Raw genomic sequence first — 13218 nt, forward strand, 5'->3', positions numbered from 1 at the left:
TTTTGATTTTTCTTTATAAAGTTATAGTGCATAGAAAGCCATAAGGAGCCATTAAAGAGCTCATGGCATTCTTCCAAGAAGTAAGATACTACTGAGCCTGTTCTACTGATGATATCACTGCAACCTCGGGAGATGGAGTGGCTGGTTCAGGGTGACACTGTTTGGAAGGGACAGGTTAGAGCTGTGAGTCACTGCATTTCTTTTTCACTAGAACAAGCTTCCTCTCTGAACAAAGCTTTTTTAAAAAAAATTCACATTAGCGTTTTCATTTACTATTTGCCAAAAATCTCTATCTTAGCGAGGCATTTGTCAGGAAATTGTTTTTATATCTCTGCAGAATGAAGTTTCTTGGTTCCTCTCTTTTTTGGAGAACACACTTTCAGGAGAGGAGCTGTGTGATCATTTGCCAGAGCAGGGTAGGGTGATGGGTACTGAGACCAAAACCTTCATAGCAGACACTTATGAAGCACTTATGAAGCATTCCAGCTGAAAGTCCAATCTCCAAATTAAGATCTTCACTAAATGGGCATTGATAGGACTAAAAATAAGATGAGGACTGAATGGAGGCTTTAACGAAGGCACATTTAAACTCTCAGTTTAGTCTCATCAGCCAACACAGGAAAGGCAGTGGCAAGAATGTTTGCCAAAGTGTCATCTTTTATCAAAAGGGATAATTTTAGAGCGGTTGTAATCATGCTTGTTGTGGGCCTCTGTATCACTTCCCAAGGAATTAGACAACATATTCATTTGAAATAAAAATTAAAAACTGGATTAGGAAGAAATATTTTACTGTCAAAAATCAGATCACTGTTGCCGATTGATCTAAGGATTCCTGTTAAATTCCTACTTCAGAATTTCCCTGCCTCCCTTCCCTTTTTCCTTTCTTCCTTCCTTCCATTCTGTCTTTCTTTTTTGAGGCAGGGACTTGCTCTTTCACTCAGGCTGGCATGCAGTGGCCCAGTCATAGCTCACTGCAGTCTCAACCTCCTGGGCTCAAGCAATCCTTTTGCTTCAGCCTTCTGAATATCAACACAAATAAATAAGATATCAACACAAATAAGACAGAACAGCATCATCTTTCAAGTAGTGGAAGAAAAACCTCAATCTAGTATTTTATACCCAGCAAAAATACCTTCCAAAGCCAAAGGTATAAAAACGACATTTTCAGTCATAGTCAAGCAAAAGATTTCATCACCAACTTAAATGCACCCTGAGACTTTTTTTCTTTTTAAGGGACAGGAGTGCCCTTTGTCACCCAGGCTAAAGTGCAGTCATGCAATCACAGCTCACTGCAGTCTTGAACCCCTGGGTTCAAGTGATCTTCCTATCTCAGTCTCCCAAGTTGCTGGGATTGCAAGCACAAGCCACCAAGCCCAGTCTCTAAGACATTTTAAAGGAAATCCTTCAGGCAGAAGGAAAATGATACCAGCTGTATCTGTACAAAGAATTTAGAGCACCCAAAATGGTGACTTCATAGGTAAATAGATATTTTTTACTTAATTTACAACTCATTAAAAGATAACTGACTGTTTAAAGAAAAACAGCAATAATGTAGTAAGGAAAAAGTATGACAACAACTTCTTAAGAGTGAGAGAGAGGGGCAATGGAACTACTTTTGGTAAGGTTCTTTATCCTATCTGTGAAGTGGTATATCACTTGAACTGGTATAATATCATTGTGACAAGTTTAGAATATTTTCTATAAACCTTAAAGCAACCAGTAAAATAACAAACTAGTTACAACTTACAAGCCAACTTTAAAAGAGATAAAGTAGAATCATAAAAAAATTCTAATTAATTCAAAAAAGAAGAAAAAAGGTTAAAGAACAAATAGAAAAAAAATCGCAAGACGACTGATTCAGTCACAACCATATCCATAACCTCATTCAGTGTGCATGGTCTTCTCAATCAAAAGGAAAACACAAGACCCAATTATATGCTGCCTACAAAAAATACGTTTCAAATATAAAGACAAAGAAGTTCAATAAGAGTACAAGGATGGAAAAATGCACCGTTAATATTAATCAAAAGAAAGCTGGAATAGCTTTATTAATATTAGATAAGGTAGATTTCAGAGCAAAACATTACAAAGGATAAAAAAAATCATTTTATAAGCAGAGGCTCAAAGATTGCCTAACAGCCCTGAACGTTTACACACTGAAAAACACAGCCTCAAAGTATACAAAGTAAAAACAGCACTGTTTAAAAAAATGGACCAGTCCAAAATCACAGGCAGAGCTTTTACTATCCCTCACTCAATGACAAATAGAAAGAACAAGTGGCTGGGCATGTGGCTCACACCTGTAATCCCAATACTTTGGGAGGCCAAGGTGGGCGGATCACCTGAGGTCAGGAGTTTGAGAACAGCCTGGCCAACATGCTGAAAACCTGTCTCTACTCAAAATACAAAAATTAGCTGGGCATGGTGGCACATGCCTGTAATCCCAGGTACTTGAGAGGCTGCTGAGTTAGGAGAATCACTTGAACCCAGGAAATGGAGGTTGCAGTGAGCCAAGAGTGCACCACTGCACACCAGCCTGGGCGACAGAGCAAGACTCCATCTCAAAAAAAAAAAAAAAAAGAACAAGTGAACATAAATTACACACTCATGCTCGGAACGTTCCTTCCGTTCCAAGTAAGCTCTCCTACAGAATGCTGGTGAAGAAATCTATGCCTGCAGCACTGAGCAAGCCATTCTGGGCAATGGTCACTGAAACCACGAATAAGTGTCATCATTGTTAATATCATGACTGATGCATGCTTCCTCCAAGAGAATATGGTCACTGCTCTGAGATGGAAACTTGAGATCTAATTCCTTTCGGCCCACTAAAACTTCTTACAACTCAGCCAGGTCTCAACTTTCCTTGACCTTAGTTATACTGTTATACTTACATGATGAGGGGGCTGGGCAAGATTATTTCTAAAATCCTTTGCTATGGTGTGAATGTTTGTGTCTCTTCATATGTTGAAACACAGCCACAATGTGATGCTATTTGAAAGTGAAAACTTCGGGAGACAATCAGGCATGAGGACAAAGCCTTCAAGATCAGGATTAGTACCCTTATAAAAGAGGTCCCAGAGAGCTCCCTTGCCCATTCTGCCACATGATACAGCAAAATACAAACAAAAACAAAAGATGAAAAAAATGTAAGTCCTATGAACCAGGAAGCAAGCTTTCACTGGACAACCAAATCTGCTGATGTCCTGATGTTGGACTTCTCAGCCTCTCCAACTGTGAGAAAGAAACTGCTGTGGATAAACTACCCAGTCTGTGGTATTCTGTTATAGCAGACTGAAGGGACTGGAAGACATCCTTCCGCCTGCTGTGTCTGAACTTGAACTATGCCATCAATGGTCAATATTTAATCGAGTCGGGGCTTATACTGTGAGTCCCTGGGAATCTGTCTGGCTGCTCTGTGAAGAAGTGCGAGCGCCTACTGTGAGGAGATGGCCCTGTGGAGGCAGTTGCCCTGTGACTCTTTGACCTTCAAGATGGAATGGACAGGGGTTGAACCTGTGAATAACAGCGCTCAAGGCATTTCTCCTCATTCTTTTTGTATGGCTTCCAAGTTCCCAGTGTCCCACCCTTACTGTCTGAGACATGACCTGAACTGAGATCTCAGCTGCAGCGAGACCTACCCGAGGAGGAACAGCCTGCAGAGCGGTGATGTAGTTCTCCAGGGCCAGGCGGCGGCGGTCATTGAGCATGGCTTCCACTCTGGCCATGTGCGTCTCCACCAGCTGCTGTCTCTCGTTGGCTGCTTCCTGTTCCAGAGATTCCACTTTCTCCTGAAAATGCTGCCATCATAAACACATATGTCAATGGGGACTGAACAAGTAGGATGAAGCAGCAATTTCAAGTCTTCTAAAAGGGACATCCTATTCCAAGTGATAAAAAGTATCCTGAAGGCTGCCTAGTCATTCCAACATGTTGGCTAACTCTGCATGTTTTGTAGGTTACTTCACTTTCTGGCACTCTCCAACCCCCATCAAACCTACTTTCTCATTGAAAATCAGTATTACACAGGCTCCCTGAAGACTGATTTGACCAGTAATAACGTTGGATAAATATATGCACTCTTGAAACTCTTACATTACATATTAAAAAAAAATTCCTCTCTTACTAAAAATACTGCAAGTAATTGACTGTAATAAACTTTTGGTTTACTTAAAGTAATTCTGAGACTGGTTTCAGTCAAAAATTCCAATTCTCATAATTTTTGCCAGAAGGAGAAGCAGCAGCAGATTATGGTGACTGAAAAGATATATTATTAATAAAAAGCAGATTGCAAGTAACAATGTGAGTTCTATGGCAATGGGTTATAACTTGAAATAACTGGGAGCAAATATAAGGCAGGATTTAAGCAACTCAATTACTAGACAATGATTCAGAACAGTTCCAGGTCATGGGACTATGAACAATCACACCTGAGGTTCTGGCAGATGCCCATTAAACAGACTGCAGGCATGTGATGTTGGGTAGGAAACGGGTTCAGATGTTACCTGGATAACTGCTTTCTTATCAGCTTTAGGCAAGTTCTTTGCTTGACGTTCTGCCTCTTCCCATTCTCTCATGACCTACAAATTAAGAAAACATTTGGATTTAAAAATCGTAGGTTCTTCCTATGAATACAGACATAACAAGGATGGATGATTACGTTTTTCTTCTATTTTTGTCATTTTAGATATTTAAAAAATATATTACCTATCCATTCCTATCTGAATAATATTTGACCTCCCACTAGGATATAAATAATTAACCACAGTAGCATATTAAGCATAAATGTTCACATTTATTGCAGGAATATAGTCTTTTAAGTCAAGGTTGGTCTTTTTCCCCCCTGAGAACTTGGTGATAATCATTTCATTTGATGTGAATAAATACCAACTATTCATAGAAGGCATTCACTAACTGCACAAGGTCTTCCAAAATTAAACTGAACACGTAAGTTTTATTCTCTTATGAAAGCAATTTAAACCATTTTAAACTGTATATTTTGAATTTAAGAAAACATAACATTTTGTGTGTGTGTGTGTGTGTCATGAATACAATGTCAAAAAGAAATACATAATAGAGGAAGTAAAAGAAGACTTCTGTTGTCTGATATCCTAAGACCTATCCCTTTAAACAACTGATGGGAAATTAGGGCCTTTTGAGCTTGCTGACCTAAGTTATGAACAGTAAGGATTACTCTAAGTCCTTCTAAAACTCTAAGAACACATAATATTCTGAATGTAGCAAAAATGTATTTTTTACAGGTAGCACTCATTTAGTAACCAGTTGCTATGGTTTGAATCTATCTCCTAAAAGCATGTGTTGGAAACTTAATCCCCAATGCCGCAATTTTGAGACATAAACCCTGTAAGAGATGACTCAGTCTCTGTCCTGATGAATAAATTAATATCATTATTGGGGGAGTGGGTTGTTATAAAAATGAGTTTGCCCTCCTTTTCCTTTCTTCCTTCCACCAAAAATGATGAGAACATGAAGGTCCTCAACAGATGCCAGTACCATGCTCTTGGACTTCCCCACTGCAGAACTGGGAGGCAAATTTTAAACTTCTTTTTCTTTATAGATTATCCAGTCTGGGGTATTCTATTACGGCAGCACAAAATTGACTAAGAGACCAGGTGAGTCTGTTTTGTAGGAAACAAATGCTTCCTGCTATCAGCTTTGATGTTCACCTGGATTTCCTGGGAGCAGTTCACTCATTAACCTGATGCACAAAGTAAAAGTCTGCACTCTCTTTATGTTGTTCAAAGAAAATATTAACTTCTTACCACCTACAGCTGCCTTTTCAAGTGTATTACAAACAGAGTTTGTTTAAAGTGCAACTTATAACTGAGCTAGGTAAAATGAAGAAAGAAAGATCAAGGAAACAAAATACTGGCCTGCTGCCAGAGATGTACTTGCAAACTTTGTATACTCCCAAAGCAGTAGAAAACTTGATTACTGTATTATACCAGTCTGTTATTTGTAGGTATTTAGCCCTAAAGAATAGACTCTTGTAACATAATTCAAGATGGAAAAGAAAAAGAGGCTTAGAATAAATAACTATAGATAGAAAACTTCTGTGAGACAATACCACATCAAATCATCATGTGGGTTCCTAATTACAGATTTTATTGTTCATTAGCATTAATTCTTTGTAGACGACAGGCAACTAGCTGCTTCTTGTTGTTTTAGTAAAATTATAGAGAAAACAATATGGAATAAATATTCCATTACACTTGAAAAGCATCTCAAAAATAATCTCAAGGTTCACAGCAAAATTGGGACAAATGCCCTGCTGCAATGAGCAAGAATAGAACATGCAAGAAAAGAAACATATTGTCCCATTTGCTTTGGTGCATCTACCAAGTTAATAAAGGGCACTTGTGAGCAAGGGGGATACTGAAGTTTGCTTTATAGATAAGCTTTGCAATATAAATATTTCAATTTCCTGCTTTGGGAATGTTCACAGTGGTGGTACCCTACCAAGAGCTCTTCAAGCAAGGAATCTCAAAATGAGTTTGAGATAGACGTTCAATGTTTTACTGCAATGTGAAAACTGATTTCCCATATTACATTTACATTTTTTTCCATCTTACCTTGTACACTCAGAACCTGGACTTTAAGCTGGGTGCATTCATGAAATAATTAAAGAGCTGTATTTAGCTAATGAGTTGAAAATAAGCATTACTCTAAAAATTAACTGAAATTTAGATTTTCAGAACAATTTAACAATGTCCTATATACCCACAAATAAAAAAATCACCTGCACTATCACACTAAGATTACTGCAAATGAATACACACTAGATGTAGGCTGACCATCTTCCTACAAACAGTGAATTTCACTGTGGGACTGGTAACAAGCAGCATTACCGCTGACCCTGTATTAAGTGCTTTACAAAATCTGTCTAATTAAATGGATTCCTCACAAGAGCTTGTGAGATTAGCCAGGACCATCCCATTTTATGAACCAGGTTAAGGTGCCAGCTCAAGGTTATACAGGTAAAGGGAGAGGGAAGAATATAAACCAAGATGTCTGTGGCTCTAAAGATCATGCTTTTGTACCCTGGTACCCAATTTTCTATTATAAAATGAAAAATCCATTAGGTGAGCTAAGTTCATTTATATTTAGCAACAGGAGAAAGGGGTACTCCTAAAATGCTGCTGCTTATCTTAACAATAAAAGCCTGAGTTGGGTCGGCTTTCAATGTGAAGGACTTCATTTAAGGATATATTAAAACTGCCAAGTTCATAAGTAATGAAAGTGGTCGGTCACATATGGTTCAGATGCTGATTTCTATTGGCTAGATGCCAGTCACGTCATACAGCAACAAAAATCTACAGGATTAGAGTTATAACCCACAATGGCAACAACAAACCAAAATACAAAAAACTCCAAAATCCTCTGTATTTGAGGGAAAACAAAGAACAAAAACTATAATAAAACTTAATTTTAAAAAAAGACCCACAATTTTTTAAATTTAAAATTTTCAGGAGCTAGCCCTTGCAATGGTTCTATATATTTTCTTTTCTTTCTTTTTTTTTTTTGAGATGGAGTCTTGCTTTGTCACCCAGACTGAAGTGCAGTGGAGTGATCTCAGTCCACTGCAACCTCTGCATCCTGGGTTCAAGTGATTCTCTTACCTCAGCTTCCCAAGTAGCTGGGACTACAGGTGCCCGCCACCATGCCCAGCTAATTTTTGTATTTTTAATAGAGAAAGGGTTTCACCATATTGGCCAGGCTGGTCTTGAACTCCTAACCTTGTGATCTGCCCTCCTTGGCCTCCCCAAGTGCTGGGATTACAGGTGTGAGCCACCACACCCGGCCAAATTATCATTTTAATGGAAACTGGTCACACCTGAAACTAACAGAATTCGAAATAATTTTCTTTATGGGATCAAAGATGACCAAGATATACTAGGAGAAAATGTCCAGAATTAAAAAAACACAAGATTTAAAAATAAGTAACCACTAAGTAGGTCCAAAAACGAAATGCAACGTTAGTAAAACTTACATGAACTTAAAGGCACTAAAAGGAGTTTACAATCCAGCTAGAAAGATAACGCAGGTATATTCAAACATCACTAATAAAACCGGGGAACAAATATTTAGAATTAAATGAAATGTAAGAGCAATGAGTGCCTGTCTCATTCTGAGTGTGATGTGGGGTGTAAAGAATGGGTGAGCTTGTCAACGCCAAGAGGAGTGAGAGGGCATTTCCAGAATAAGTCAAGGCCGAGAGCAAAAGGAAGCCCCAGGCGAGATGAGCAGATGGTGAGCAGAGTGGCCTGATCTGAACAGCAGCTGAACACTGTACAGAAGACAAGGGTAGCAGTTGAGAAGGAAGAGGTGGTAGGAGACCAGAATCAAGGTACAGGGGTAGGCGCTGAAAATGACAAGCTGAGCATTTGGCGTTTATTTTTGTCATTGTTCTTTTTTTAAGATTTCAAGTGCCCAGAAGTGGATTTTTGGGGGCACAAGTAGCCTCTGAAAGCTTTGTAAAGAAGGGAGATAGGATGTAAATTTAAAGGAGGACATTTCAGGGGCAATAAATATGACTCATAGTCCTCTAATGCTTTCGAACAGTGCCTATGTCTTTCCTAATGAAAAATCCTATTTTTTTCGGCATCAGGTGAAAACTCACTAATTCCCTATGGTTAGCTTTCTAGTTCAATTTGCTTTTAGGTTTTCATCAAGGGAAATCACTAGAACTGCACTTTATATTCCAGAGCCAAAAGTATTGTGATTATAAGGCTTTTTTCCTCCTTATGTTATTATACGAAAGTAGATCCAAGTATTATTATTCATCTTAAGGCAAAAAAAAGAAAGGAAAAGTATCTGTGTTGTACCTTTCTGGATACATCATTAGTTTTATGTTTTCAAGTGTAGGTTTTCTTATTATTCATGTGAGGCCAAGAGGTCAGGAGATGATGATCACGGAAAAGATAGTTTATTACTCACAGCTCCCAAGAAGCAGGTACACACCACTACAGGCAGGGAAGCACCCATATGGGAAGCACCAGGGTTGGTCAGGAGGGGAAAACATGGGCAAAAGCCTTTTACCGTGATTTTCATGGAAAGAATGGGGGAGGCAGGGTAAGCAGGCTTAGGACTGACTTGTTCAAATAATGGTGATAGTGCAAGGGGTTGTCCCTGCTTGTCTGGTACCTGGCCCTGGGGTGATCAGAGCAGAAACAGTGGCCCAGAATATAAGAGCTACATAAAGAAAGTGGTTGGGAGTTAGGAGCTTTTGACTGATTGGTTTGCATGTGAAAGGCATGCTCAGAGGCTATTCATTTACTGTCTCCAGGATCTGGCTAGCCCTGGGAGGAAGGAATCTTCCTGGGGTCAGCAGGGACTCAGGTCAGAAATTACAGGAAAGCAAGATTAATTGTCTACTAAAGACTTACTGTAATCTTAGAAAATACGCAGCAGCCTAATTCATCAATTGCATTTAATGTCTCTCAAGAGACCTCTGAAGTATCTGTGCGAAGCATATCAAAAATTATTCCTATCTTCTGATATTTACCACAGAATATTAACACTAAAAATGAATGGCTTACTTTAACCTGAGATCTTTATTCATTCGCTTACATGTCCTACTTTTTTTTCCTCCTAGGTTTGTAGACTACAAATTAGAAAAGTGACTGGCAAATAATAATATGTCCATATATGTTGACTGAATGAATGAATGAATGATTGAGGAACCTAAGCAAGGGTTAAAATTCTCTGTATTATCAAACTCCAATACAACATCCAGTGCCTGGTAGTAGACATAGCTTAAATTGTAGTTGATAGTATTATATACAGATTAGCCATGTTCTAATCACAAGTTATTTTTTAATTTGCTTAATAAAGGATCTGCTTAAAAAAACCAAACCAAACCAAATCAGAGGGTTTTTTTTTTCAAGCAAAGTGTAGTGAAAGGAATACTGTACAAGCAAGAAAGGCCTGGATTCTAAATGTTGTCTCTGGCTCACTGATTTTGCTTTGTGTTAAAATGGGAAGCCACTCTCTCAAACCTCTATTTTATCACTTAGATAAACTAGATGAAATAATCACTATGGTTCAGCTCAGTTTTAAGTCTGTGGTTCTGTAGACTGTTAAACAATGGTAGGTTCACAGTTATAACAGGCTGGAATTTAATACAAAAACTCATCTTTACTAAAGAGCATTTTGATGGGTTTTAATTTACAACATGTTGATTTCAGGTACTACATATACACAGAGTAATAATGCAAAGTACCTTTCTTCACCAGAGAGAATGTTATAGACATCACTTAATTTGTGCTTACAAAATCCAACGATACCTGGATCTTTCCTAGGCAGCATGTTCACGGAGGATGCAAAAAACCCACAAACTGTGCCCACACAGTCAACATTTAAAATTAGAACTTTGCATCTTTGAAGATCTTGATAAAGCCAGCAGGCCCCTTCGGAGACTGGGGCAGAGGCAAGTTCAGGTTTCCTGATACTGTAAGGCTGAATGATGGAAGCGCCAGACTTACCTGGGACATTCTCTCTCGGTGCTTGGCCTCAAGCCTCTCTTTGGCTTTCTGGAAATGGGCGTGCTCGTTCTCGTCCCCAGGTGTCTCGAGATACTTGTCAACGGCATCAGGGGTACTGGCTGCTGTTGTAGGAACTATGAAGTAGAAGAGAAGGAGGTTTGAGAAGAAAAAACCAACAACAGAATATCCACTCATTTAAAAGAAAGCCATGTTTTCAGTTATTTCTCAGAACAGAGAATTTAGTAAAGCAGCACATACAAGATATTAATGCTGTTGAGGAGAACACTATGAGACACTGTGCGGCACAGTAAGGATGCGTTTCACCACTCCCAAGTGCAGAATGAAGGAAAAATATTTAAAAGGGTCCATTTTGCAATTACTGTATTAGAGTTCTTTATGAAACAAGCATGCAAAGAGCAAAAACAGTTGGTGCTTAATAGACATGTTTTTCCAAATCCCCATGCTTTCCTAAATTAAGATTTTGCAGTCATGAAAGTAAATGATATCATCAATATCATACATTAAGACTCCTGCAGAAACCAGATATCTGAAATTAGACTGTTGCACCCCAGAGAAAAGGTAAATTCTATGATGCATTTCAGATAACTTAATTATGAAGACAACCTTCATGAGACAGTATGTGGAACTTTGCAAAAAGAAATATAAACATCAATAAACACATTTTTGAATCACAAAAGGACCCTTCTGCTTTCACAAATTTGGCAATAGTCAGTGAATTCATTATGCTAGTTGTCAAAAAGAAAGTTGATTTCTATTTTGAATTCAACTAATACTGCTAAGCAATATTTGGATTGTAACGTATACTGCTACATTATGTGGAAACATAAATACCCATAAAATTCAAGAGTATACTATAAAAATGTCCTAACTCATGAGCCAAGTGAATTGTAATACCTATACAAGCAATTTCCTAAAAGATTAGTAATGACTAGTGAGAATCAAGAGTATTTATAAGCTTAAAAGAAAAAAGGATTTTGACTTAAGCATATTTAACATAAAAAATAAAATGAGATGTTTTCACTGTCTTTTCAGGTCAAATCAATTGTTCATTCAAAAGGCTATTCAAATATCACCAATGTTCCAGGTATTCCTATCAAATTATTAACACTTGTGTATTACATTTGGGCTATAATATCTCAAAGAGGACTTGAACGAGAAGAATTTATGGCTAAATCGTTTTGAAACTAAACCTGAAGTATGTTTTCTACAGCCTTCAAGAAAATGTCTGGAATCTTAACAATTCCAAGTTTTCAAAGATATTAACTAAAACCGGAAGGTTGTGAAATAATTAAACAGTATCTCTCTTAAAGAGAAAACATTCATTTTGATTTTTTTCCCTCCACTTCATTCTTGATTAATAATCATTTTTCAAAAAATAAAAGCCGTTGAGTGTCTATCCAGATGTTGCTTTCAAGTTGAGGGAAAGAGGCAGGGCATATTCCTGGAACCTTTACAGAGCTGCCCATTTTCTCTGTAGCAAATGAGGGAGTGGTGTTCCTTCTTACATTGGCAGCAACAGGGAGAGGGAAGGAAGGAAAGAGCACGTGGGGGCTTTGCAATTAATCACATTTAGATTTGAATCCTATTTCTTTTTCAGATCAGCTGTGACCCAGGGCAGAACACTTAAGCACACCATGTTCCAATTTCTTTATCAAGTGGTGATAACAGGCCATACGACATGATAGGAGTGGTGGGAAAATGGGATATCATACCACATGTAAGTCATCTGGCAGAGAGGGTGACACACAGCGTAGCTGATACATGTCAGCAGCCTTCCCTCCTCCTCTGCTTATTACATCCTATTCAAATCCTAGAGCTAATGGTAACCATGAAAAAGTTCTGCTATTTTTATTTAAAACCACTGAAAATGTTTTGGCATAAGAGCGCAATAATAAAGTAACAAACAACAAAAGGACAAATTAAAAAAATTTTTAAACTAAGGAAAAAAACACAAAAGTAAATAAAAACATTTATTAATAAAAAATAAAATAGAACCACTGAAAATGAATTACAGGATCACAAAGTGAAACCTACAGAAAAATATGTATTTTTCAAAAAATGTTAGGTGTGGCCCACATTAAAAAAGGCCAAAAATATCAAAAATAAGTAAATCTTAATAATCCAAAGTCTTCAAAGATATTATCTAAAACCAGAAAGCTGCTAAATAATTAAACAGTATCTTTCATTTTAAAGAGAAACATGATTTTGACTTTTTCCCTCCACTTCAATCCTGATTAATAATAATTTTTCAAAAAATAAAAGCAGTTGGGTGTCTATCCAGATGCCGCTTTCAAGTAGAAGGGAGGAGGCAGGGCATATTCCTGGAATTGGCAAGACTGAAACAATAATTTTGAATATTAAATCCTTTTCAGGAAAAAAAAGGGAAATGTTTTTCTGTGCAACTTCAAGCAAACCAGTATACAAGTGCTTTTTAAGTCAACAGTTTTCCAACTTGAAATGAATGTGGCATTTAGCATTTAAAATGTGTTTCCCCTGGCTCTAGTCATTTTCTCATCTTAACTGGTAGAGCTCAAATGAGAACAAGTAAAAGCAGAAAATAAAACAATAACATTCTTTTGCACAGTTCAATCTGGCAGAATGACATGTTCAGGCAAACAATATTTTATGTTTTAAACAAACGAAAATGTACAAATGTTTGGGGTTACATTCGCTGATGAAGACAGTCCTGGCTGTG

The 13218-nt window shown here is 37.7% G+C and overlaps 1 protein-coding gene across 18 annotated transcripts in view; it reads right to left on the reverse strand.

Annotated features, from left to right (window-relative positions):
- APP (amyloid beta precursor protein) overlaps positions 1-13218 on the reverse strand; it is a 280730-nt gene that overhangs the window by 84963 nt on the left and 182549 nt on the right. For all 18 annotated transcript variants that reach the window (XM_078358835.1, XM_078358826.1, XM_078358833.1 and 15 more), the window contains 3 exons: positions 10503-10636; positions 4503-4577; positions 3639-3797 (listed from right to left, as the gene is read on the reverse strand). In XM_078358835.1, the coding sequence (XP_078214961.1) occupies positions 3639-3797; positions 4503-4577; positions 10503-10636 (368 nt within the window). The remainder of the gene's footprint in view (positions 1-3638; positions 3798-4502; positions 4578-10502; positions 10637-13218) is intronic.

The sequence above is a fragment of the Callithrix jacchus genome, chromosome 21, assembly GCF_049354715.1.
Source record: "Callithrix jacchus isolate 240 chromosome 21, calJac240_pri, whole genome shotgun sequence".
NCBI classification, from domain to species: domain Eukaryota; kingdom Metazoa; phylum Chordata; class Mammalia; order Primates; family Cebidae; genus Callithrix; species Callithrix jacchus.